The sequence below is a fragment of the Alternaria alternata genome, assembly GCF_001642055.1.
Source record: "Alternaria alternata strain SRC1lrK2f unplaced genomic scaffold CC77scaffold_13, whole genome shotgun sequence".
NCBI lineage: Eukaryota > Fungi > Ascomycota > Dothideomycetes > Pleosporales > Pleosporaceae > Alternaria > Alternaria alternata.
Genome location: NW_017306202.1, coordinates 261,080 through 285,780, shown reverse-complemented (window position 1 = coordinate 285,780; position 24,701 = coordinate 261,080). Strand labels below are relative to the sequence as shown.

General features: G+C 52.1%; 9 protein-coding genes across 9 annotated transcripts; 5 read left to right on the top strand and 4 right to left on the bottom strand.

The window, feature by feature from the left end:
• Positions 1 to 1,575: 1,575 nt before the first annotated feature.
• CC77DRAFT_1062426 (hypothetical protein) lies at positions 1,576 to 2,403 on the bottom strand (the record flags this gene model as incomplete). Its single annotated transcript, XM_018528519.1, has 1 exon — positions 1,576 to 2,403. The coding sequence occupies one exon, from the start codon at positions 2,401 to 2,403 to the stop codon at positions 1,576 to 1,578; it is 828 nt and encodes a 275-aa protein (XP_018384692.1).
• A 1,053-nt stretch (positions 2,404 to 3,456) lies between these two features.
• CC77DRAFT_991364 (hypothetical protein) lies at positions 3,457 to 8,945 on the top strand. The gene is made up of 4 exons (XM_018536348.1): positions 3,457 to 3,745; positions 3,913 to 4,351; positions 4,413 to 8,229; positions 8,281 to 8,945. Exons 1-4 carry the CDS (start codon positions 3,669 to 3,671, stop codon positions 8,592 to 8,594), a joined length of 4,647 nt encoding a protein of 1,548 aa, XP_018384691.1. The 5' UTR covers positions 3,457 to 3,668; the 3' UTR covers positions 8,595 to 8,945.
• A 160-nt stretch (positions 8,946 to 9,105) lies between these two features.
• On the top strand, positions 9,106 to 9,808 carry CC77DRAFT_155387 (hypothetical protein). The gene has a single exon (XM_018530328.1). It carries the CDS (start codon positions 9,221 to 9,223, stop codon positions 9,695 to 9,697), a length of 477 nt encoding a protein of 158 aa, XP_018384690.1. The 5' UTR covers positions 9,106 to 9,220; the 3' UTR covers positions 9,698 to 9,808.
• A 110-nt stretch (positions 9,809 to 9,918) lies between these two features.
• On the bottom strand, positions 9,919 to 13,194 carry CC77DRAFT_1072261 (hypothetical protein; the record flags this gene model as incomplete). The annotated part of the gene is made up of 4 exons (XM_018529157.1): positions 12,520 to 13,194; positions 12,190 to 12,462; positions 11,666 to 12,127; positions 9,919 to 11,616 (listed from the first exon to the last, which is right to left on the bottom strand). The coding sequence occupies exons 1-4, from the start codon at positions 13,057 to 13,059 to the stop codon at positions 9,919 to 9,921; spliced, it is 2,973 nt and encodes a 990-aa protein (XP_018384689.1). The 5' UTR covers positions 13,060 to 13,194.
• Positions 13,195 to 13,949: 755 nt separating this feature from the next.
• On the bottom strand, positions 13,950 to 16,679 carry CC77DRAFT_1021420 (hypothetical protein). The gene is made up of 2 exons (XM_018525261.1): positions 15,599 to 16,679; positions 13,950 to 15,338 (listed from the first exon to the last, which is right to left on the bottom strand). Exons 1-2 carry the CDS (start codon positions 16,510 to 16,512, stop codon positions 14,093 to 14,095), a joined length of 2,160 nt encoding a protein of 719 aa, XP_018384688.1. The 5' UTR covers positions 16,513 to 16,679; the 3' UTR covers positions 13,950 to 14,092.
• A 296-nt stretch (positions 16,680 to 16,975) lies between these two features.
• On the top strand, positions 16,976 to 17,871 carry CC77DRAFT_1051036 (pyrimidine 5'-nucleotidase; the record flags this gene model as incomplete). Its single annotated transcript, XM_018527648.1, has 2 exons — positions 16,976 to 17,653; positions 17,708 to 17,871. The coding sequence occupies exons 1-2, from the start codon at positions 17,053 to 17,055 to the stop codon at positions 17,869 to 17,871; spliced, it is 765 nt and encodes a 254-aa protein (XP_018384687.1). The 5' UTR covers positions 16,976 to 17,052.
• Positions 17,872 to 18,261: 390 nt separating this feature from the next.
• On the top strand, positions 18,262 to 19,188 carry CC77DRAFT_991353 (BSP-domain-containing protein; the record flags this gene model as incomplete). Its single annotated transcript, XM_018536347.1, has 1 exon — positions 18,262 to 19,188. One exon carries the CDS (start codon positions 18,262 to 18,264, stop codon positions 19,060 to 19,062), a length of 801 nt encoding a protein of 266 aa, XP_018384686.1. The 3' UTR covers positions 19,063 to 19,188.
• CC77DRAFT_1072253 (hypothetical protein) lies at positions 19,150 to 23,402 on the bottom strand (the record flags this gene model as incomplete). Its single annotated transcript, XM_018529156.1, has 3 exons — positions 19,150 to 21,985; positions 22,026 to 22,951; positions 23,024 to 23,402. The coding sequence occupies 3 exons, from the start codon at positions 23,400 to 23,402 to the stop codon at positions 19,238 to 19,240; spliced, it is 4,053 nt and encodes a 1,350-aa protein (XP_018384685.1). The 3' UTR covers positions 19,150 to 19,237.
• Positions 23,403 to 23,888: 486 nt separating this feature from the next.
• On the top strand, positions 23,889 to 24,446 carry CC77DRAFT_155195 (hypothetical protein). Its single transcript, XM_018530326.1, has one exon. The coding sequence runs from the start codon at positions 24,084 to 24,086 to the stop codon at positions 24,402 to 24,404; it is 321 nt and encodes a 106-aa protein (XP_018384684.1). The 5' UTR covers positions 23,889 to 24,083; the 3' UTR covers positions 24,405 to 24,446.
• Positions 24,447 to 24,701: the final 255 nt, after the last annotated feature.

The following is a 24,701-nucleotide window of genomic DNA, read 5'->3' as shown; positions in this document are numbered from 1 at the left end:
TCTTTCTGCTTTCGTGCCCATGTTCCGAGACTGATAGCATGGTGTAACACTAACAGAGATTCCAGTGGTTGCGGAGCATGCATTAGCCGGTAAGATAAAGGTAGTCAGGACTTGGCTACAGCAGCCAAGGGCCGTGCCGTAGACTTGTCCTCCGGAAGCTTGTGAGTGGTAGAGGAGGTCGAAGCTTGAATGGCTATGCGGGGAAGCTTATGTATGCGGGCTGACATACATGCAGAACCTTGGCGCTGATAATCAAAACGAGTTGCCTAGTTGTAGTATTCCAAGGCGATATCTGAGGCGACGCAAACTTAATCTCCAGCGGTAGATTGATAGCCTCACGATGTGGCGTTGCTTGTCTAAGGCTTGCCATATCTGGAGGCTGTTTTCCCGTCCTTCCACTGGCTGAATGAATCTGTAGACACGGCGATCAAGCCTTGTCCAGAACACCTGGCTGCAGGTCTAGCTTGTGGTGCTGGGGTTGTCAAGTATTTTCTTTTTCGCTTTCGCGTAGCGCCATTCCACACCTGCTCAGCCTCGCGAGGCACTCAATGCAATGCGGAGATGAGACCTTCTTCTCCCACAATCGTGGGCAGATCGCGGAGTCTTTTGGTTCGTCTAGAAGTTGCCTTTCTCCCTCACTAGGTAGAAACAGGTGGAGACGGCAAGGCAGAAGCAACGTCTCCGATAGCGGCGGATGGCATTGATAAGCATAATGAAAGAGGATGCACATGATGCACAGTTGAACACTTCTCAGGTAGTCGGGGATGGTCTCTTAAAACTCGATGGAGACAATGTACCCTGAAGTGAGGGTGAGATCTGTGCGATAATGACACAGGAATGTTTCGGCGGAAACCGATCACTTCAAGCATGGTGATTGCCATGACCTCTCGAGCATTCAGCTTTCATGTACCTTTGTTGCGACTGGAAGTGTGATCTCAAGATCTTCAAGCACTCATTCGCATTGACTCAGAAGGGTCTCGATGTTTGCCTTCCTCGTTCATTCATCAAAGCTAACGCAGCCCTGGAATATAAGGGTGCCGAAATCTGGAAATACCAGGCGTCCAATTGGCCACGGAGTAAAATGCCATTCACGTTCCAGTAGAGCCGGGCGCAATCGATAGTTCCAAACAATCGCACGTCGTACGTTGCGCAAACACTACGCATCTTTACCCTAGTAGTGTGCGTTTGCTGCTGAGAACGTTGGCAAACCTTCATGACAAGGCGCTCCGTTCATGAAATATCAGGAGCACACCCGTGGAACGATGCTCGTAATCAGCAGGCATGCCCTATAATCCATTTCCCGTATGAGCAAATGAAATCGATTTCTAGTTTTGTTGACTGGTACAGTGGGCGAAAATCCAGGGTTTTAGTGGATGGTGATGTATTGAAGAGATGTCTGCGACCAGTGCGTCAAATTTGTAGCGTAGCGACTGCCTATGGCATTTGCGATAGTTATATAAGCGCTTTGTGGTACAACTCGTTCGCTTTTAATTTAAGACCATACCATACACTTTGATGATGTTGGGAGATGACAAGGATCCCAAGCAGTGGCAGAGCAAGGCTCGTAAAAAGTAGCTAATACCTCGGCCGTCGTCGACGCACTGGGTAATAATCTTCAAAATCACTCTCGTCTTCCCCTCCTTCTTCATAATCTTCATCATCCTCGTCATCGTACTCCTCGTAGCGATCGTTGTAATTATGCATCCAGTTTGGCCTAGGTCGAGCTTCGTATGGTGACCGCCCAAGCTGTCTAATGCCTACACTCCTCCATCTTGGGTGGTTATATATTGTGGAGGAGTCGTAGCCGCTCTCATTATCCTCATCGTCGCCAAAGAAGCTTGTCGAGGAGGGAGCACGACGGGCTTGAGGCCATGATGGCTGGTCGTTCTGTCGATGGCGGCTGGTAAATACTGGGTGTAATTGGGGTGATTGGCCGAGACCGAATGGCGAAGACTGACCATAGCCCATCTGCAAATCTCCTAAGAAAGGAGGCTGACTTGAACACCCTGTGCTTCTGCGTCTGCCTCCACTCACTCTCGTGCCCAGTCTCATGCCTGACCCCATGCCAAAGCCCATTCTAAAGCCCATAACACCCGTGCCGCCTAACCTACTACCACCCATGTTCACACCCAGAGGTGATGGGACACCGAACTGCGGGTGGCTTCCCATCATGGGACTCGGTCTGACATGATCCAAAAAGGGTGGTTGAGACCTTCCTATGCCCCCAGGCGACGAATACTGGTTAAGCAGCCTGTACATGTATGCTTGTCTTTGGAGTTCGATAAACATTCTCCTTTGATCCCTAGTGTCTCGTCCAAAACCGTCGCTATCGCCACCACAGGATTCGTCGTAGCATCGGTTCGGACGGAAACCGCAAGTAGGGAAGCTCATCAAACGCGCCATCGCAAACTCAGGTCCCGTTGGTCACAAAGTAGGGAGACAATCTTGAGCGATGAATAGAATTGGTGTGAGCAGCCGAGGTATAGTAATATGGTGTAAATTATTTGGTGCCCTTTGCGCTACTGAGAGGGCAAAAGAAACTCCAAGACATGGAGGTGCTGCGTGGTCGACTTTGTACCAAAGCGAACATGCCGCTAGATGGGGGAAAGTGTCCAAGATGTTTACGGGTTGATGATCTACGAATGGTTGGACGCACCTAAGTCGATGCAGATACCGGAGGCGTAGGCGGGGCCAGCATGATAGCCATCGCTGGCAAGGCGATTCTCCGGTCGTAGTAAGCCTGTATGACACAAGGCAAGCAGTGACTGGCATCATGGTATCACTGTGATACACTAATGAGATGAAGCAAACACTTCGTTTTGGAGGAAAGGGCAAACCACACTACTGCAGCCATGTACTCCTACTGGATAAAATCTACCAGCAGAACGAGGTGGATGAAAGCATGTGCAGGGTTCATATACGGATGAACAGACTAGTAGGAAGATGCTGATAGGATAAGGATACCGACCAAAGGGTCCAGGGCAATCATGATACCAGACAAACCTTGACAGGACGGCAGCAGATACCGAGAGCATAAGTCGTTAAGGCTCGTTATATGGGTCGAGTTGGGCTGTGCTCGAAAGAAAGCTGCGACGGATGCTCGGCGATGCGACACAGCGTAGATGACACATCGCACCTTCCCCTTCTTCACAAGGGGACACGGGTCGAGTCGTGCCTTCCGGGTGGTACAGTGGAGAGACTTGGAGATTTGAGGATGAACGACGGCATTCTGGGAGTGGCTGCGAGGAGGCGATAGCAGAACAAGACGTCATTACTTAATTTGCACCTGAAATCGGCAGGCGCGACGCGTTGACGCAGGACGCGTCGTTTCCAATTGGTGTGGCGGGACGTTGAAGAAAAAGTCCCCATAATACGATCAAGTCACGTGCATCCATCTCGGCTCCAGCCAACCTCAAATGTTCGGCCATGGTTGAAGCTCTTCTTCTGTCGCCGCAATACGACTACATCTCCCACCGAAGTGTCCCACGACGAACTGTGCCATCATCTCCCCGATCTGCCTAGCACGAAATCGCTGCAAGCCTGACATCATCTCGACTGCACCTGCCTCCACCACTCGCCTGCCACAATCCCCACACTAAATCTTTTGGCCTCGACACCACGCTTTCGTCTCGTAGCCACTTCCGCATCCGCATCTACACCACCACACAATGGCTCCTACTTCTTTTGCTTCGGCAGCTGCAGGAAACAATGCCAATCCAGCGCGTCCAGACTCCGGCGCTGACTGGTAAGTCTTGCCTTGCCTGCGCCCCATGTACCCACCACTATCGAGCTACATGCGGCACATTGTTATCCCTTGTCGCTAGACACAGCACTTGATTTTATTGTCCTATTTATCACAACGCTCGCTACCGCCATGATTCTCTTCCTGCCCGACGCTTACCCGGAAAACAGGGCTCGACGTACCAACGGTGCCACGCAAACATTCCGCCGACCCTCACACGCGACCAGCCTCTCCGGCTCGACAAACCACTCATCTACACGAGACCCTGCCGCGCCACAGAACCCGTCGACGAACTCGGGCGTATATGTCCCTCCCCACGCACAGCCTGGTCGCAATGGCAGCTCATTCGAGGGCCGCTACTCGCGGGACCAACTGACGCAGCTGTTCCGGATACAACAAGCGTCAAGCGACCTCAACGACGGACTGTCCGATTTGTACATGGGAGGATGGGAGCCCCACGCTACAAATGGTGCTTCGAGCGCTTCTTGGGGTCGCAAGGACGATCATGGCAGAGAGAGGGAGGCGCCGAGCGGGGTCGACCAGTGCTGGGATAGAGACGGTAGCATATTGCCACTCAGCCTGGCCGGCATGACTGACGAGGAGAAAGAGGTAGGAACTCACACCCCACCACACCTTCCTAACATACACTAACGCGCGCTTCTTCGCTTAGGTCTTCCACTCGTCTGTCAATTCGCCGCTGAAACCACCCACGCAGAACAAGGACGGCACTCCCAAAGAAGGCCTTTCGCTACGCAAGACATCCGTATCGCAGGGTCCAGGCACACCATATGGTCTTTCCTCGCCCACAACCGCGCGTCCAGGTGCCCGCCGTCGCGACACCAGCGAAGCGTATCCGTTCCCCTCGTCCCCCGCCACCTCACGATTCGCGCGCGAAGAAGGCAGCGCTGTCACTCCGCCACCCGCTCTAGTACGCCGTCGGACAGATTACAAGGAGCCTGTAGAGGGTCGCACTGCGGAGGAGCGCGAAAAAGACAAGGGTACGGTTGAAAGTGCTGGTGGCTTTGGCTCTGCAAAGCGCGCAACCACAGCACCTTTCAGCCCAGGTGGTAGTGCTTCGCCGTGGTCCGCGACTCCTGGTGGTGGTTTTGGCGCTTTCGGAAGCTTTGCAGCGCCGCAGTCAGAAAAGAAACCTGGCTACGGAAGTCTACGTGGCGAGAGTCGATTCAAAGGGTTGATGGGCAAGCCGAGCATTGAAGACTTTGGGAACGGGCCGAAAGAGAAAGCTTCAATGAGTAACTTGGGCAGGCTAAGCGAGGCAGAGCCCTCAAAGACAGGCAGTTCGTGGATGGAAACTCGCACCAACAGACCAATGAGTAACGATACAGATCCGTTCCCCGAAGACGACCATCCAACTGGCAGTGCTGCGTTGCGCGGCGAAGACGTTAGCCCGCCCCGGCCACAAGGCTTCGGCAATTTCGCAACGCCCCACCGCCCCGACCACCGCGACGATTCTGGATTATCCGCATTTGGGATGACTACTGCCGACACTGGACTTCGCGACATGTATAACAGGAACAACTTTACGGATCAGTCACCCCATCGGGGTAACGAGCCAATGAGCCCGACGGACACGAATCCGTACCAAAGCCCACACCACGCACGAGACCAGCATAATGACGATTCGGACGATTCCGGCGACCAGAATGCACACTTCCCTGGCATGAGCAGCTTCCATATCGACCAGTCTGTTCACTCGAGCATCCATAACGCGTTCGGTGGGCTTGGGGGTCTCGGAAAGGTGTCTGCGCCATTCGAAACTGCAGCAAGTGACCGCAGCCAGACTTCTAGCGTTGGACCAGCCCGAGGATTCCCTACCCTACCTGGGCTTGGCGGCCTTCCTGGTCTAGGAGGTTCTGCAGCGTGGCCTTCTGGGAACCACACCATGGGCACTCCGACTCGTGAACGCGGTGGTCTGGGGGGCTTTGACCATGCCTTCGGAAACGTTGGCGAGGCTCAGTCGCCTTCTCTGGCTGGCCTAGGCAATAGTTCGCTATTTGGACACGGTACTGTAGGCCGCTCTAGCAGGCTTGGCTCTCTGTTCCCGCCTTCCATGCAAGAACAAATGCGATCCAATGATCCGAACAGGGTGCATGCCGACGACAACTCCTCACATGGTGACCGGCAACACAGCATGACCGGCTCGTTTGCAAGGAATGCCTTTGGGGGGCAGGCGCCAGCCCGTGATACAGAAAGCCCGTTCCGCGCAAACCGTAATCTTTTTGAAGACTTCTCCAATGCTCACCATGACGACCACGGTTCGGCGGGACAGTCTCAGAACATGGCTACCACTTCACTCTCAATGGCTGCTCTTAACCCGACAAGGACTGCACAGCCATCCACGCCAGGTGTTGGAAGTCCAGCCTCCAGTCAGCCTCCGGTGCCTCAGCAGCGAATGATGGTTATGCCTGACAGGATGAGATGGATCTACCGTGACCCCTCAGGTAATGTTCAAGGACCTTTCTCTGGTCTGGAGATGCACGATTGGTACAAAGCTGGCTTCTTCTCGCCTGAGCTGCTGGTGAAGAAGGCTGAAGAGCCTGATTACGAACCCCTCGCCCAGCTCATCCGCCGTATTGGTAACTCTCGTGAGCCCTTTTTGGTCCCTCAGATCGGCATCCCGCATGGCCCTGCGACGTCTCAGCCAGGTAATTCCTGGGCAGGTGCTGGTCCTAGCACTGCCACTGCTCCAGGTGCTCAACCCCCATTCGCCAACAGCTTTCCCAGCTTTGGAACAACCCTTACTGCCGAACAACAGAATGCTCTCGAGCGTAGAAAGCAAGAGGAGCAATACCTCATGGCTCGCCAGAAAGAGCACTTAGCTCAGCAGCAACAAGCGCTCGCCCGCCAAGTCCAAATGGGAGTGCTGCCAAACCAGCTCAACCACCACTCCAGCGCGCACAGTCTGCACAGTCAACCAAGTTTCGGCAGTATCACATCGCCAGGCGGATATCAGCCATCGCCTACTCAAGGTGCCGCGGCCGGAGCGTCTGTTCCGGGACTCATGGACAACACCTTCAGAGTTGGTCCCGGTCCTGTTCCAGGCTTGGGTCCGATTGGTCCCGGCATGGATATGCTGAGCAACAGGAGAGACCAGGAGATGCCTGCTATGATGGACCGTCTGAATCTGGGACGTAACAACCAGCCTCCATTCGCTTTTGGACAACAGCAAGATTCCGATGCTCACGCACAATACATGGCCTCCGTGATTGGCGACCGCGCTCGTCTCAAGCGCGAGCAGGCTGAGCATGACGCCACGATTCGCCCTGGTGGCCCTGAAGACATGCAAAACGCGCGGAACTTCGCTGAGCGTTTTGCGGAATTCCAAGACTTGCGAGTCCAGACAGACATGGAGCAATCGTCCAATGCCGCCCCTCCACCAGAAGGCGTCATAGGAAAGCCGCCTACTTCAAATGCTCAGCCATCGCAGGAACAATCTGAGCCTGCTTCCCCCGAGGAACACGAAGGACAGGATCATCAGTCAGAGCATCAGAACGAAGGACCATCTGCTGGTCAGGAGACGCTGTCCCTCACTGAACAAGTTCAGAAGGCTGCTTCTGCTAAGCACTCCCCTCAACCAGCAGCTGCATGGAACAAGGTCGAGCCTGCGATCTTCCCGTTCCCACCTCCGCCATCCCAGTCTCCACTTCCTGCTCCAGCTGCTCAAAGAAAGCCTATCGTCGCTGAAAACCTCAACACTGAGTCTCGTTCAGGTGCGGCGACTCCTGCCGCTGATACCCCTAGTGTGTCCATTGCTCCTTGGGCCAAAGAGCCAGTCAACGCATCTCACGGACCTTCCTTAAGGGAGATTCAAGAGATGGAGGCCAAGAAAGCTGCAGAGCGTGAGGCAGCTGCAGCCGCAGCTCGTCGCGAAGCCTTCGAGAAGGAGATGCAAGCCCAAAACCAGTCACCTGCAGTTCAGCCTGGCTTGCCTTCGAGCTCCACCTGGGCCAGTGGTGCCTCGCCTGTCACCCCTAGCACGGCCAATGCTTCCGTCTGGATCAAGCCTGCCGCTACTAAAGTCGCCGCACAACCAACACCCAGTTCCAAGAAGACACTACAGCAGATTCAGAAAGAAGAGGAGGCTCGAAAGCAACGTGCTACTGCACAGGCTGTTGCTGCGGCCAATGCCTTTGGTGCCGCCGTTCCAGCTCCATCGGCTGGCAAGCGATATGCTGATCTGGCTAGCAAGAGTACACCTACGCTAGCTGCTGCTATGCCTGCTGGAAGCACTGCATGGACTACTGTTGGCGCGAGTGGCAAAGTAAAGACGCCAGGTGGCACCACTACTCCTGTACCCGGTGCAGTCCGCTCGACTAGCTCGACTATAGTACCATCGCTGGCCAAGAAGCCTACTGTAACTCGTAGTGCAACAATGGGAGGACAGTCTGGGAAGCTCAACGCCGAAGAAGAGTTCCGAAAGTGGGCTGTTAACGAGCTTCGTCATGATCTCAACAAGGGTATCAATGGTGAGTATTATTTGTTGTGATTCTTTGTACAAAACACTAACTGTCCAACAGCTGAGGACTTTGTCTCCTCCCTTCTTAGCTTCCCGGCAGACGCTGAGCTCATCACTGAATCCGTGCATTCCGCCTCCAATACTCTCGATTCGCGCCATTTCGCCGAAGAGTTCCTCCGCCGCCGCAAGCTAGCAGACAAGGGCATCATTGACGAACGGAACACTGCATCTCCTGCTGAGAACAAGGCCGCAGGCAGCGGTTGGTCCGAAGTCGCTAAGAAGGGTGGTGCCAGCACTACCCAGACACAACAACAGGCACCTCTCGACTCAAGTAATTTCAAGGTGGTTGCTGCCAAGAAGAAGACCAAGCGGTAGATTCGTTACGATTTGGCAGAGCTCGACAATGACTACACATTTGTCTGAACTTTGCACTTGTGCGCTGTTCGATATCATTGTGTCTTTTCACACGGTATCGCTCGTGGGTCAGCCTGTGATGGCAAGAGAACTATTCTGTGGCATGAGAATATGAGCAAACTTCACGACATCACAGAAGGGTTTTGTATCTTGGTCGAAATATTCGAGTGTGACTACACAGCTAAAAGCGCATACGTGCCCATTAGGAGTACATTGTATCCACCATGTCAGAAGAGAGCAGATAGCGCCTATGTAACTGAAATGAACCCAAAAATCATCGTTGGTAGCTGTTGGACTACTGTTACATGGACCGAATCCAGAGTGAGATATGCTACTATATTGTAACACGCTGGCCATTGTTGCTAATACGTGTGGAGAAAGACGCTTCAACTATTCAAAATTACAACGTCTCCTGCCTGCTTTGTCCTTTCCAAGCCTAGCTTCTCGTTCGCCTCTCTTTCTTTCTTCACAGACTGATCATCTTTTCTTGATTGTTTTCGATCGTCTTCTCGTCAGCATGTTAGCTGCGCAATCTCAAAAGCGTAGGGTGTATACACTGAACAACCCTAAACCTCAAACTTGAGTCGATGCAATCAGCCTACCCTCGGACATATCTCTTCAAACCATCATTGTCAGACCAAGCATCACATGCACGTGCGCAATACATCAAGATCATGGGGTATAGATGTGCTCTTCGTTCGTCTATCATATATATCTCTGCGTATTCGTTTTTCCACCTTCCACCGCAAATTGATCAAAGAGTGGAGAGGAAAAAGATTCAACCGCACACATACCCCTCAGTTTTTATACCCAAATCTTCTACCCATACACCATTTCGTAGCCCACCAGTGTCCGTCTCACCACGGCTGGCAGGCGGGGGTATCATCGTCCCATCGTATTCAGCTTGCATCCACCCATCACACACTCCCAACGCTGAGCACACAACGAAGATTGGACCAACAGAGACGCATAATCCACAAGAAAAGCAGCAAATTGGTATATATTTCTGTTTGCGCCGTAATTGGGGAATCATTCGGACAGAGAGCAACAAACAAACGCCGTAAACAAGAAACTGCAAAATGACGCATACAGGAAAACAAGACTGCGAACAACAACCAGCCAGGCCAGGCTTTTGACGTGGGTATTTTCGCCGTAGAGTAGGAGGGGTATAATTCTTTTGTCGTCGCACACGTACAAGAGACAATGAACGCGTAGCGGGGTATTCTTCGTTAAAGGCCGGGTACAGTAGTGGTATCAAATAAATGGTTCGAGATTGGTGTATCACTTAACGAGGAGGCCCAATAGGGGCCGGGTATCCAGATGCAGAATGAGAAGTACTGGGGCGCCCGCTGTCCACGGAGCCCCGCGGGTCGTACCTAGGGGTCACATCCCCAGGCGCCGCGGAAGAGGAACCAAAAGGAAACTTGGACTCAAAACGAGGGGCTGGCATAGGCCAGCCGTTGTTGTGGTGCTCGTCGTCCGCGAGGTTAATGCCGCTGTCGTTCCACGGGTTACGGTAGCTACCGGTGGATTCAAGGCTGGCAAGGGATGCCTTCGAAGCGTTGCTAGACGCATGCTTGAAGAGCGAACCGGGTGAGTTGGTGTTCTTACGTCCGTTGAAGATGGACGTAAAGGACGACATGCTACCTGGTTTGCGAAGACGGTCGAGCATACCGCGAGGCTCATCGTCACCAAAGTGAGAGCGAGTCGGCGAATCGGTGCTCTCAACAGCCGGCTCCGCACGCTGGAGCAGCTTAGATTCGAAGAAGGGCAAGGAGTCTTCGAATGAGTCAGACTTGGGACGTGGGAGAGCTCCACGGACGGTGTTAGTATCAAGCCCATGCATGACTAGATTGTTGAGAAGAAAGTCGATGGCGTCCTTCAATCCGCCAGCATTGTTTCGGGTGAAGACAATGTGGAAGGCTTCGATCTGCTCTTCTTTGCCATCGGTAGTTTCCGTCTGCGCTTGCTGAAGCTGAGCATCGACCTCGTGCTGGGTCTTGAGCTTGTCGAGAATATCGGCCTTGAATTCGGCAGAGCGGAGGTACTCGCTGAGTTCGGTGGTGGAGGGGAAGGCAAGATCGTGGGATTCCGGAACCATACCCAAAAACTCGTCGACTGCGAATGGCACCTGATATTCAGGACCGGACACCGTAACAATGTCGCTAGCTTCCTCAGTGCTAGGGAAGGTGATCTTGCAGTTGAACTTCTTCTCCAACTCGTCGATCTTGTCTAAACGAGCAATAAGTTCTCGATGGTATAGGCGGTTGATGTTGATAGTCTCAGAGACGAACTCGGCATCAGCCTTTTCAACCATGTCCATGATCTCTTGCTTGACCAAGTCAAGATTCTGAGCATTGCGCGCAGGAGTACGACAGATGACATTATCCACCTTGATGTCGTCCTCCTCTTTACCGAAGCCGCCGCGGTCCATGGCGTTCGAGAACTTCACGAAGACAGAGTACTTCTTCATGATGCGCTGGATGTGCTGACCGCCGATACCGATAATACGCTTATGGTACTGGTCAGGAACATGGAAGGAGATGGAAGCAGGCATCTCCTGTTCGACAAGATCTAGACCGTTCTTTGTGGCCTCGTACTGAGCACCGCGGACTACGATGTAGAAGTTGTACTCGTTGAAGCCATCGAAGACGATCTGAACACTGCTGTGGCTCATAATCTTGTTGATCTTGCCGTTCTTCTTACCGCTGACGAATTCCTTGTGCTCGTTTGCGAGCTCGATCTTGACGCTCATGTTGTACTGAGATTTCTTCACGAATGGGATGTTGCTGATGACCATCAGTGCAGCTCTAACAGCATCGTCAGATCCATAGATGTGGAAGTTGAGCTTCTCAAAGCTGACTTCAGCGCCGGAGTTGATGCAGATATCGGAGAGCATAGCGCGAACATCGGCGGGTGTAGGTGGTCGCTGCGTAGGGTCAGGATGGGTAATGAACCACGAAGCACTGTAGAATTGGCCGGCCTGGTTATGATTAGTATAAATCCGAGTACAGTGCGTGCGACAAACTCACAAGCTGCATCAGTTCGCGCACAGTACGCTCGACATGCAAGACGTCAGTGCCCTGGACACGCACAACACCACGCTGAACGCCAAGAGGGGGCAGTAGGATGTACGAGCCGTTGTTCTCAATAATCTTGCGCACCTTGTCCAGACGCTCCAACAAGATGGCGTCAAGCTTGGTGTCAGTGACCATGACAGGCTTCACAAAGACCTTGGTGGACATGACAAGATCGTGCAGACGTTGCTTGGCGCGCAGTATATTTTCCGAGTTCTCACCCGTAATGTATACTAGGTCATCAGGCCTTCGCTGGGCACCCGGCGGTGTGTAGCCGAACAGGCGAGGGAAGGGTGGGGGAAAGTAGATGGCTGTGCCTGTGGCAGACTCGATCATCTTAATATTCTTGCGCCCACGTCCGCATATCAGCGTATGCATAGTCAGCTCTAGCTTCATGGTATCGACGGTCCGCTTGAGCTGTGACGGCATCGGATTAGCATATTGCGCTAGCGGGCATCTGTGGGGCTCGCAGAACTCACAATCTGGTCGATCATAATCAGCACACGCGTTTTTGCATGCTCCATGGTCTCGAGATCGCCGTAGATGGCACAGCGCAGACGCGGGTCCATGCCTGTGTCAATGTTGCCATGGAAGCTCGCCGTCTCGATATCGGGCTGCTTGGGCATCAGCAGGAAGATGTCAGCCTTGGTGGCCTTTGAAATCATGTCGAGCTGTTGAAGCACGGCACCCTTGACATTCTGCGAGGGCGGGTCGATGATGAGCTGCGAGTCAATATCGACAAAGGACGATCGCTGTGCCAAGACGTCAGCATGTGCTTCACGGGCGTAATCCCAGCATCATCAGCCTACCAGAGAGATGGGCGTCGAGTTCAAGATGCGGCAGCGCATCGAGTTGACTATTTCCAGCTCGCCAGACAGGCACACGTTGGTGACGAGCGCCCGCAACGGGCCCCGCTGCAGGCCGGGTAGCGGCTTCGACTCGGCCGACGTGACGTTGGCCGAGACGCGGCCCTCAGTCTGCTCGCTCACTTCTCGACACAGGTTCCGCAGGTTGTCGACATTCTGGGCGTGGACAGGCAGCTTGTGTGTCGGGGTAGCATCTGCCGTGCCTTCCGGGTGAGTCCACCGCGCCTTCGCCCCCGGGCTTGCCCACATGATGTCGTCCGGGTCGGGTCCGGCGAGGTTGGAAGAAAAGGGCACGTTGAAGGACAGATTGACCTGGGTGCCGGGCGGTATGACGGGAGGCTGTGACGTCGCCGTCGAGGGACGCTTGATCGGAGCTGTGACGGGCATTTCGTGGTTGGACCTCGAGAAGGAAAAGGCCGTGGACGGAGCCATTTTCTCCCAGCCGTGACGGGCCTGTGCCGGGAAGTTTGATAATTTGTGCATGGTGGTGGAGTCGACGCCCTAGGTGTTGGCGGGCGGGAGGTGGTGGGAGTGGGAGAAAGAAGAAGGACGAGGAAGACCGGAGGGCAGCAGCTGTCGAGCGAGCGTCGAGCAAGGCGGTGCCTGGTTGTGATTGGCTTGTCACATGTGCTTAGTGGGCCACGAACACCATGACCATGGTGCAACAAAAAGAAGATATTCACCCCTTCCCACCCCCCAGCCCAAAAGCAGAAGCTTCTACCGCCCTTCGAGATTGGTCCCTTGAATTGCAACTTGACGTGCTTTTTTCTTCTGGTCGTGTGCCATGTGCTGTCCGCGTGCTTGCAGTGCCTGTTGAGCTGTGCTGCGTCGTGTGGGCCGGGAGGCGCCCTGCCAGTCTATCGCCAAACAAGCATAGCCGGCGCTCAGACAGGCTCGGTATTACAGCATCATGGCATATCCGAGTAAGAATAGAAGTCTAGAAGGGCTCCAATCACACCCTCTTTTCTACAAAGTATAAACCTCGTCGCCCTCGTCGCCTCGAGCCCTCACCTTTGCAACCACTCCACGCGCGTCAAACAGGCACGGTTGCGTGAGAAACACTGTGCGTGTGTGTGACGAAACAGCCCTTGTAGCTGGATCCTCGAGGCAGTCCGCGCTCCCCTCAGGATCCATCTGTCTACGTGGGGATGCGATCTGCCCATCTCTTGGTGTCAGAGCCCACTGCGCGGTTACGTCTCCCCTGCAGTGCGATGACGGGTGCCCGCTCACCAGACTCAAAACGGAAAACCTTACTCTCTAGTCGGCACCACAGCCGAGGAGCCCTACCTGTGCGCAGGTGGCACTGAGACACTGATACTTCGAGTCACTGAAGAGCACCTTCCAAGAGTAGGAGTGGATACTGCATCCAAATACAAATGCAAGTGAATACACCGCGCTAGCAATGGCTATCCAACGCTATAGACTCTTACAATTCTCTACAACACCAACGCCCATCACACACACTAACTAGGGTATCCTACAACCATTCAACACAAATCTATCGTTCCAACGAGCTCTAGTAGCGCGTGTACATGCGACGCGGCTCCACAAACGGATCTGAGGCCACTTCGATAGGTCCTTCTTCGACATATCGCCTACCCTGAGGTGCACCAACATAGCGACGCTCATCAAAAGGCTCCTGCATAACACTGACCTCACGGAATCGAGGCTGTGAGGCGCGAACCGCAGATGGCTGTATGCTCTCATGGCGAACATAACCTTCAGGCACTTCTCTTCGAACAACTTCTGGGCGCATACTGTACGATCGTGCAGACGCGTACTCTCGTGGCGGGCCCATCTCTTCATATTGTGGCGCAGGCCGGTATTCCACCTCTACAGGACGCCGGGATGGCTCCCGTTGCCGATACGGACTCTCAATCATCTCAGACTCCGATGCTTCAACGTAGCGTCGAGGCGGTGGAGGCATCCTCTGAACAGCGTCCTCTTCATACAACTCTGCACGTGCGGGTGCACGCATTGTTGGCTCCCGCGTTACAGCGCGCTCATAGTATGGCTCAACCTCCACTCGTCTGCTAGGTGGCGCCATCGACTCTCGCGCATCCACTGGTGCTGCGTAGTATTTGTTTCCAAACTGATCTACGACAATACGGCGTGGCGGTGGAGCCATGAGCTGCTGAGATGGCATGTATTCATGGATAGGTGATCGTGAACGTTCGCGTATGTATCTGGGTGCGGCTGATGGGCGAGCTGACGCTTCTCGGTACATCGGTGCCTCAGTACGATCGACGAAGGCGTGAGATGCTGCGCGAATCTGGCGAGGCTCGGGTGCTGCGTACAACTCATTGCCACCACCACCTGGCGAGTAAGGTCGTCGTGCATATTGAAGACTTGCGACCCGCCTGAGATCTTGTTCATCACGTAGAGATTTGCGTTGTGGTGTGCGTATGACAGTTGGAGACGAAGGCTCATCGTACTCGCGGTAAGGTCGTGTGAGAGGTTCCGGATCACGATAATACACAGGTTGCAACCTGGGACTGTTCTGCGCGGATACAAGCTCTACTTCATCGGGATGAGGCTGCAGCGCACGTCGCTTACTGGGCTGCGAATCGGGGTATGCAGCGAAAGGAGGAGGTGACTGCGGCTCTTCTTTAATGTACGGCTCGGGCGAGTTGGCCACACGTTTGCTAGCCTGTTGCTGTTGTTGGCGCTTCTTCTCGTCGCGCTCGCGCTTCTCTTCTCTTCTCCGCTTGCGAGGGTTTTGAACTGGTGCTGCAGGACCGTTCGGGCTTTGACGGCGTGATCTACAAAGCGTTAGTATGAAGATGATTGAGAAGATATAAACAGATGAGGAAGCGAAGAGAGGCATGCAAGAACAGCCATGACTGGCCTCAAGGCAGCAGAGCTGATGGTCCACAGTATGGCAACACTCGCTACCATACAATCATGGCTGAACCTGAATAGATAAGCCGCCGCAGGTGTAGTGAAGACCAAGCTGGTGATTCGACATGCGAAAAGAAAAAACGTTGGAATGAGAAGGTAAGAGAGTTCTTTAGTATCATACCCATTCGTACCCCCATGGCGGTTGCGCTGCCGACCCCTAAGAGGCTCGCTTGGGCCGATCTCGGCTGGAGGCGGAGAGTAGTCTTCCTCTTCTTCACCATCCTCATGCAGTTGTGCAGGCTCGGGTTCATAGATTTCTATGTCATCGGCCGGCTCATAGGCCTCTTCGTCGAGATCGATCACAGTAGGCTCAGCCGGGCGAGAGTGGACATTCACATGCTGGGCTGCTGGCTGCGCCTGTGAAGTCAGTGGAGCTACATCAGCATGGGCGTGGTCAGCGTGATCAACATCCTCTGAGGACCAACTGTTCGCCTTGCTAGAGTAGTACGAATTCTCGTCAAATGACTCAACGTCATCGCTGTTGTTAGTCGGAGACGGTAAGCCAGACACAGGCGGAACCAGCTGGTGAGCCTTGATCAAACACTGCTCGACATCGATGAGAGCTTCTCGCTCGTCTGCATCGTTGCCACGACCCTTTTTATCGAACTGATCCTTCAGGGCGCGCTCTATCTGTTGCCGCTTCAGCTGCTGCTCTGCCTTGACCAGGTGTTCGGATTTTGTGAGCAAGATGGGATCGATGCTCGAAGAGGAAGACTTGGCCGAGTATGGTCGCTGTGTAGGGGGTAAAGGAGATGTGGGAGGCCGTGTGGAGGATGCTGGACGCGGAGGAAACAGCTGCGATGAAGATCCGTTGGATGTGCCGTTGGTCGTGGGTCTGCTAGAAGCAGTCTGCGGAAGACGCGGTGCAACCTGTTCAATTACTTTGGGTGGAAGATGAATACGCGGGTGTTTGCTAGCAAGCACTTCATCGCGTATCTGCAAAATCTTCTGGAGGAACTCGGCCTCTCGAAGCACCTCTGCAGACACTGCGCCGGCACCGTTCAGATGCGACGGCGGCGCTGCGGCTGTCGACATTGAAGCGATTGGTGCTGCCATCACAACAGACGCGAAACTGAGCTTAGTACCAAACACCAACAAGCGAGCGCAAGACTGGCGATTATACAAATACAGGCGGCACCCGCGACTGAGCTGGGTGGGAAGATGATGAAGGGGAACGAGTTTCAGCAACACGCCAGCAGGTGGGTAATGAATGTCGGAGCCACGGCGCGTTCTGGTTTTCAGCAGGTGCACGCGCCAGTAATGCCACTAGGCCTGAAGGGGATGGTGGCTTCCTCATGTACTCATCACGGTTTCGATGACTGTAAATGTAACAATCGCGTCTACTTGAGAAGTACATTGAACATTCGCCTCGCTTTCGTCTACACTGCCGCAAGGTATGATGCTTGATCTGTATTATCACGAACACCATAATTAAAGCTTACACCAAGTAGACAATCTTTGGAATCTTCCAACGCCACCTATCCAGACAACACAACTTGGATAACTTAATCATCCCAACCCATTTTAACATTCAATTGCCTGAATCAATCCCTCTGTATCCATAAAGTTGAAGCCATGTCTTTCAACACAGCAGCGCCTCCGGAGAGCATGGAGTATCGTCAATATGACTCAACAGCAAACAACAACGCCACAGTGGACGAGAACGAAAAGCCAGTCTTCTTCTTCGATATCGACAACTGTCTCTACTCAAAGAGCCTTGAGATTCATAGAATGATGGCTGAGCTCATTGACCAATTCTTCCAAAACCACTTGAGCTTGTCGCAAGAAGATGCCAACGAACTCCACTACCGGTATTACCGCGAATATGGTCTTGCCATCGAAGGACTCGTTCGTCACCACAAGGTCAATGCGCTAGAGTACAACAGCAAGGTTGACGATGCGTTGCCTCTGGAGGATGTCATCAAGCCCAATCCAGAACTGCGCAAGTTAATCGAGGACATCGACACGAGCAAGGTCCGGTTATGGCTCTTCACCAATGCCTATATCAACCATGGCAAGCGTGTCGTCAAGCTTCTGCAGGTTGACGATCTTTTCGAGGGCATAACCTTCTGCGACTACGGCTCGGACAAGTTCTACTGCAAACCGCACGTGGAGATGTTTGAAAAGGCGATGGCGGAGGCTGGTATCAAGTCGAACGAGAAGTGCTACTTCGTGGGTGAGTGAGACCAAAAGTTCCCTCTACACATGGTTTGCTAATGTCCTGACGCAGACGATTCTTATATTAATTGCAAAGCAGCCGAGGGACGTGGGTGGAAGACGGCGCATCTGCTTGACGAGAACGACCCTGCACCCGCTCAGCCAGCAAGCAAGTACCAAATCAGGAGCTTGCAGGAGCTACGCAAAATCTTTCCAGAGGTCTTCAAGAGTTCATGAGACGGTACATATAAACATATCGTGTTTGCGCAAAAGGATAAGCAGGGTTCATGCAGCTGCATCAGATGAATCGTGCGGATCTTCAAGGCTATAACGATGATGACTACATCATAGACTAGATTCAAACTGGATAGAATAATCACAAGATTAACACTAGAGCGTTAAGACCAAAGGTTGGATCTACGGAATAGTTTACATTGCGGGTAACCATGGCTCGGTCTCTTATCGTTCGTAAGCACAAAATGCGCTTCTCCGTTGCCCTTGCGTGTTCTTACGACCAAACGTAGCACCAAATTCAGGCAACAACGTCCCGAGACTTTTTAATCCGTGTCCAAAACTCTACATTCTCGATCTAGGTTACCAATGAAGACAACAAAGCAATATCAAACCATGACTTCAATAACTACCACGAACACAACCCCACCCGCCCCGCAGTCCTCCGCGTTACCCCCAACACACCCCTTCAACACCTCAGCCAACGCAACAACACTCGCCGACCACACCAACCAACTCCCCATCCTATCCGGAAAAGTAACACCTCAACGAAAACCCCTCCTACGCCTTGAACTCCGTGACCTATCCTCCGATGGCGCACGCGCCTTCCTCCGCCTCATCCACGCGTCCAACGCGCTCGAATACGCCGTCGACGCTGTCCTCAGCTGTCTCTACAGTGACCTGCCCATATCATGTATACCTGGCACGCGCTCCGTCACCCTGATCTTGCGGGAGATGGACGGCGTTGCATACACTACGGGACGAGATCTCGATGACGACCACAAGGAGATACATCTAAACACAAGCTACATATCACATGTACCTGAGTCGCGGCAGAAAGAGGAGATCATGGGTGTTATAGTTCATGAAATGGTACATTGCTGGCAACACAATGGACAAGGCGCTGCACCTGTGGGCCTCACGGAGGGCGTGGCGGATTGGGTGAGGCTGAAGGCTGGGTATGCGCCGCCGCATTGGAAGAGGCATGGAGATTGTGATTGGGACGCTGGGTATGAGAGGACAGGATATTTCCTCGAGTGGTTAGAGAAGGAGCATGGGAAGGACGTTGTGAGGAGGATCAATGAGGGATTGAGAGAGGAGAAGTACAATGGCGAGAAGTTGTGGAAGGGGTGCTGTGGGGAGAGTGTTGAAGAGTTGTGGAAGGCGTATAAGAAGAGTTTGGAAAGCTGCGAGTAAGGGTCTGGTACTGAGGATAGGTTATCGGAAGAATTATTTGGAGTATCACAATAGGGACGGATTACTTTGTGAAAAAAGAATCCAGAACATGCAACAAACCGCGGTTATATCACGGGCGGTTCCATATACCAACACATTATCTCTACGATACCTACCAAAGATCTCGCCCCCAAATTTACCTCCGCCTCCTCGCAGGAGCAGCCTTTCTTGGTGCCGCCGCTTTAGGTCTCGAAGCTGCTGTCGGTCTCAGAGCACTCTCTGCGGCACTCTTCCCGGCCTCTTTCCTCTGATATGCCATTCCTTGCTCTCTGTCACGTTCTCTCTGCTTTGCAATTTTCTCCTCTTCCTTCCTCTGCGCTGCAACCATCATCTCTTTTTGCTTTCTCAGCTGCGCGTCTGCTTTGTCTCTTTCCTTCTGTTGCGCCTTAGCAGCCTGGTCTTTCTGTTTCTGCTCAGCCTTTGCGATCTGGTCCCTCTCCTTCTGCTGAGCTTTGAGAACTCTGTCTTGTTCCTTCTTCTCGGCCTTTGCAGCCTTATCTAGTTCCTTCTGGTAGACAGCTTGGTCGTGGGCGGCCTCTTTTTGTTTAAGCTTCTCTTCCTTGTCGTGCTCTTTTCTTCCAGTCGCTTCTTCTTTGGCGGCGGTCTTCTGCCTGAGTTTCTCTTCTTTATCAGCTTCCTTGGCTGCTAGCTTCTGTCTCCTTCGTTCTTCTTTCTCGGCGATTGTCTGCTTGAGCTTCTCCTCTTTGGAGACCTCTTTGGCTGCAGCTCTGAGTTTCGACTTCTCTTCCTTTTCCGCAATCTTCCGCTCTAGTTTCTCTATTTTGGCCGCATCTTTTGCTGTTAGTTTTAGCCTCCGATTCTCATCTTCAACAGCTTCTTTTGCTGCCAGCTTTTGTTTCCGCTTCTCCTCCTTGTCAGTATCTTTGGTGCCAGCAGTATCGTGCTTTGCAGTAGACTTCTGCCTTAGCTTTTCCTCCTTGTCTATTGCCTTCTTATCTGATGCTAGTACCTTTGCTTCAAGCTTCTGCCGTGTCTTCTCCGCCTTCTTAGCCTCCTTATTGGCTTCTGTGGGGCTAGTCTTCTCAGACTTTCCAGCATACTTTGCATCTTTGTCGTTCGGAGACCCTTTAGCATTCGGGAGTTCTTTCTTATCAGCCTCCTCAGCCTCCTTCGTGTTAGCTTTCTCAGTCTTGTGCACCAATCTCAACTCCAAAGCTGTTCTCTTAACTTCAACTTTCGTTGCATTCACCTCCTTCTTATGTTCGTAAGCCTCTTCCTTAGCGGCTTTGGGTTCTGAAGCCATATCGTCTTTGCCGTCTGACTCGAAATCTCCAGTCTTACTCTCCTTGTGCTCAGCGCCCTTTCCGTCTTTCGTGGCTTTTCTCTCGGCCCTCTTTTTCGCTATGATAACTCCCTTCGGTGATCCCCCTAAGTTCTCTGTGTCCCTGTCTTGTTCTACGAAGCTCTCCTGGTTGGGTTTTGCACCGTCTCCTTCGTTCCGCTTCTCCTTTTGACCATTGGCATCTGTCTGGTCTGTAACCGCACTGCCATTTTTGACACCCGACTCAGTAGCCTGTTTCCAGGCGTCAGCATCCTTTTTCGCTGCCTTCTTGTCCTGCTTCACTGCTTTCCTCTCAACTCGCTTTTTCTCTACTTCTCCCTCCATACTCGTGGGTAGCTCCATCTCGCCTTTCTGCTCGCTATCTACGCTGTCTTTTCCCATTCCGGCCACCCGTTGTCGGATATTGGCATCTTTCTTTGCTGCTTTCATGTCTGACTTTGCCAATTTTCTATTGGCTCTCTTCTCCAAAACCAAGGTTTGATCTGTACCAGATTGTAGTTGGGTAGTGCTTTGAACTCCACCTTTTCCATCCTTGTCAACTTTACCTTGACCATTGAAACTATTGGAATTTTGCTTAGTCTTGGCTTTCTTAGTTTCTCTTTTCAACTTCCTCTCTGCCTTTTTCTTTGCTATGAGATTTGCTTCCTGTGCTTCTCGCTCCGCCTTTGCATGTTGCTCCGGTGTGAGGTTGACATGCATGCCATTCTGCTCGTGCCGATGTCTTTGCTGACCATGGCCTGAACAACGCTCGCCTCGATGATCATGACGTACAGCGCCAGTGTGTGGCACGCCTGGGTGTCCCTCTAGATGCTGTCTTCGATTCTCATCCCATTGGTCTTCTTGAAAACTGCCTTCCTCACCATACGCTTGTCGATTCTGGTCTCTACATGCTGTATCGTAAGTTTGGGGTACTGGGATATCGCGAATCTCTTCGGTGGCTGTATGGGATTGTCGAGCTGTGCCTCTCTGTGGCCTATCCATGGTACTGCTGGTCTCTATATGTCGTTCCTCTTCCTCTTCCCTCATACGCTGCTTGTCCTCTTGTTGTTGTATCTTTCTCTCACGGTCAGCCTCTTTCTTGGATGCTCTATTCTCTTCCTCGGCCTCCTTCCTAAGCCTCTTATCTTCAGCTTCAGTTTCTCGTCTAGCCCTATTATCGTCTAAGTCTCTTTGATGTTGCTGCACCTTGTCTTCCCGTTGCATAGCACGTTCCTCTAGACGATACGCGGCTTCAGCAGCCTTCTGGTCTATCTTGTGTTGCCTCTCACTCAATCGGCTTTGCATGTTTGTTTCCTGTTCAGCCTTTCTAGCTTCCTGTGTCATAGCCCGCTCTTCGAGACACTGAGTTGCCTCCATGGCTTTGCGATCCGCTTTCTCCCGTGCCCGTTCGATTTTATCAGCTGACTGGAGTTCTCTTTCTGTTTTGCGAGCTTCTCGATCTATCTCTTGTTGCTGTTGCCGCTGAGTGGCTTCTTCAGCCTCCCGATCCCGCCTTTCTTCTGCCTGGGTCGTCTTCATCTCCAGATCGTTCGCTCTCTTCTCCTTCTTAGCTTCGTTGTCTATATCGCGCTGCCCTCTTCTCTGCTCAGCTTCCTCAGCTCTTCTTTCTCGCTTGGCCCACAGCCCTTTTCTGGTTTGATTTGTCGGCAACGTCTTGTGATTCTTGTTGTTCTTGCAGCTGTTGCTGTTCCTGCTGGGCCTGTTGCTGTAGCTCGATCTCTTCAGCTTCCTGTGCGGCTAGCTCTTCCGCCTCTATGGCAGCGAGTTCGTCATCCGCCTTCTTCTGCATTGTCTGCTCCATCTGAAGTGCTTGTTGGCGTTTCTTATATTTGCCGTGCTTCTGCGAAGTCACATAGGCGGCAGTTTCTGCTGCTTCTTGCTCTGCAGCTAGTCCTGCTTCTTCTTCGGCTTCCTCCTGTATCTGCTCTTGTCCTAAAGTCTCCTTTCGCATAGCAGCATGTATCTGTTCATGACGCTCCCGAGCCATTGTCTGCCTTTGTGCTTGGACATGAAGATGCTGTACCTGGTCTTGCTCTTCTTCTTGTACTATGTCTTCAGCATCCTCTTCTTCGTCCACCAGTCTTTCTTCTAAAGCTCTATGTGCTGGCACAGCTTGCATCTGCTGCTGACGTTGCCAGCTAAATGCTTCGTTTCGCGCATGGACTTGCATCTGAGGTGCTACCCCATCTACCTGTGCATGAAATGGTTGTCCTAAACCTACATCGTCTTCATCAGTGCCCTCTTCTTCCTCAAGTTCTTCTATCACTCCATCGCCATATTCCTCTTCTTCTTCCTCGTCCTCTACTTGTGTACTCACCAGATCTGGAGGAATTCCCCCCTGACCTCGAAGTTGCTGTATCGATTGCATGCGTTGTTGTTCATTGAATTGCTGTCTCGCCGGCACGTCGCGTCGCTGCTGCGATCGAACAATCACTTGAGAAGCTTGTGTGGATTTTAGAAGAACCTGAACAGTAGCCGGGTCTCTGTTCATTTCAATGGGAACTTTCTGATTCGAACCTGCTTCTCGTACCTTCCGTCTAGCTGCCTCTGTGATAGAAAGAGCTTGTGGCTTGTCGACGACGGGCTGTATTGGAACCTGCTGCTATGAACCATTGTTACTCTTGTCGGCTTCGCTGTCGTCCTCAGAAACCCCGTTGTCTGAAGCATGGTCATGATCGCTCTCCTCGGCAGTACTCCCATCCAACGACTCATCTTCGCCGTCATCTGTACTTTCAGCTTCGCTATCAACTATGTCATTAAAATCGCTATCTTCTTCAGCTTCATCTGAAGTCTCCTCGTCTTCACTGACTTCTTCTTGTTCTTCGTCGTCACTGATTTCTTTTTCGCTATCGACGTCCTCAACACCGAAATTGCTATAGTCAGAATCGTCTTTATCATCTGGGGCAATAACGGGAAATTCTTGATTGAGTTGATGAAGTGGAATGTCAGGTTTGCTCGAAAGTTGAGAGCCTGCAATAATCGCATGTGCTGTTGCCATGATATTCAGTCTTACCAGCATAAAGCTGTATGGTTCTGCCTAGGATATGTGATAGAATGATGAATCCTTGAGAGAGTTCCTAGCTTATGCGGAAAAGGAAGAGCAACCACGTAAGAGACTTTATATTTAACATAGCAAATAGGCTGTCGTATAACGATGAAGGCTGCTGTGATAGTCTGTCATTGAATTTGACATCAACTGCGTGAAGTGGACAGTATGCACGTGGAGATAGAATCAGTACTCTCGTTTCTGCGTTCTTCATACTTCCGCATGGTACCTTGATGCACAAATACGGTGATGCCCTTGCCCTTCCTGCTTCACTGCCAGCACCGCTTTGGATTTTGACTTGTAGTCAAGTTCCAACAAGTAAAGTGAATATTTTCAGTTTATTACTGATCATCCAAGGCTTATATTTGCCAATCAAAGCTGTGATATAGCAGTTCGATGTGAATTATAGTACGCTCTACCTATTCAAGAAGTATGGATCGCTACTAACAGGAGATAGATCTGTTACGATATACTTACACAGCTGTCAGTTGATAAACCATTACATTGAGCGGCACACTTCCATTCATCGACCTATCCAGCTCCAATCACATCGATGCCTCTCTCTACAATAAGATCAACCCCACCAAAACCACGAAACACAGTCTCATCTATCAAAATCCAACGGTATTGGACATGTGCATCATCGTTCCCAGAAAGACCTGCCCTACCTGTGGACAAGGTGGCAAAGGTCATGATCCATATACACGAAGGGGTTCAGATACGATTAATTGTGGAAAAACCGGCCCATTGTGCGAAAGAATTGTTATAGGTGATACCAAGGGGAAGAAAGGGGATTGCGAGGCATGTGTCTTGGAGAGCACATATGAACAGAGGAAGACGGAGGGTAATTTGACAGAGAAGGAGAAGAAAGCGGAAAAAAAGAAGGATGCAAAGATAAGGCTTAAGCTGGATGTGGAAGAAAAGAGAAAGAAACTGTGGCCTAGTGCTGAATGAAGCTAGTCTCATGATGATGATGTGAGAAGCAGATAATGGGACGTCTCTATGAATCGAAAAACGTTAGCTTGTGCTGAACTCGTGTTAAAGTTCCGTCCGGTAGCGATGGAAGTCAAGCGCATACTCGTAGATCTCGTCTCGTAGCTCGCGTGGTAGATCAAGAAGGCGGAAAGGCTTTTCGTTGTAGTGACTGCTCATGATGCTTGGCAGAGGTGGTGTGAAGAAGATGTGGTTAAGTTGAGCCCGCTGACGTTCAGGCGTACACAGCTGGTAGTGGCACCTGATCTTCGCTTCACT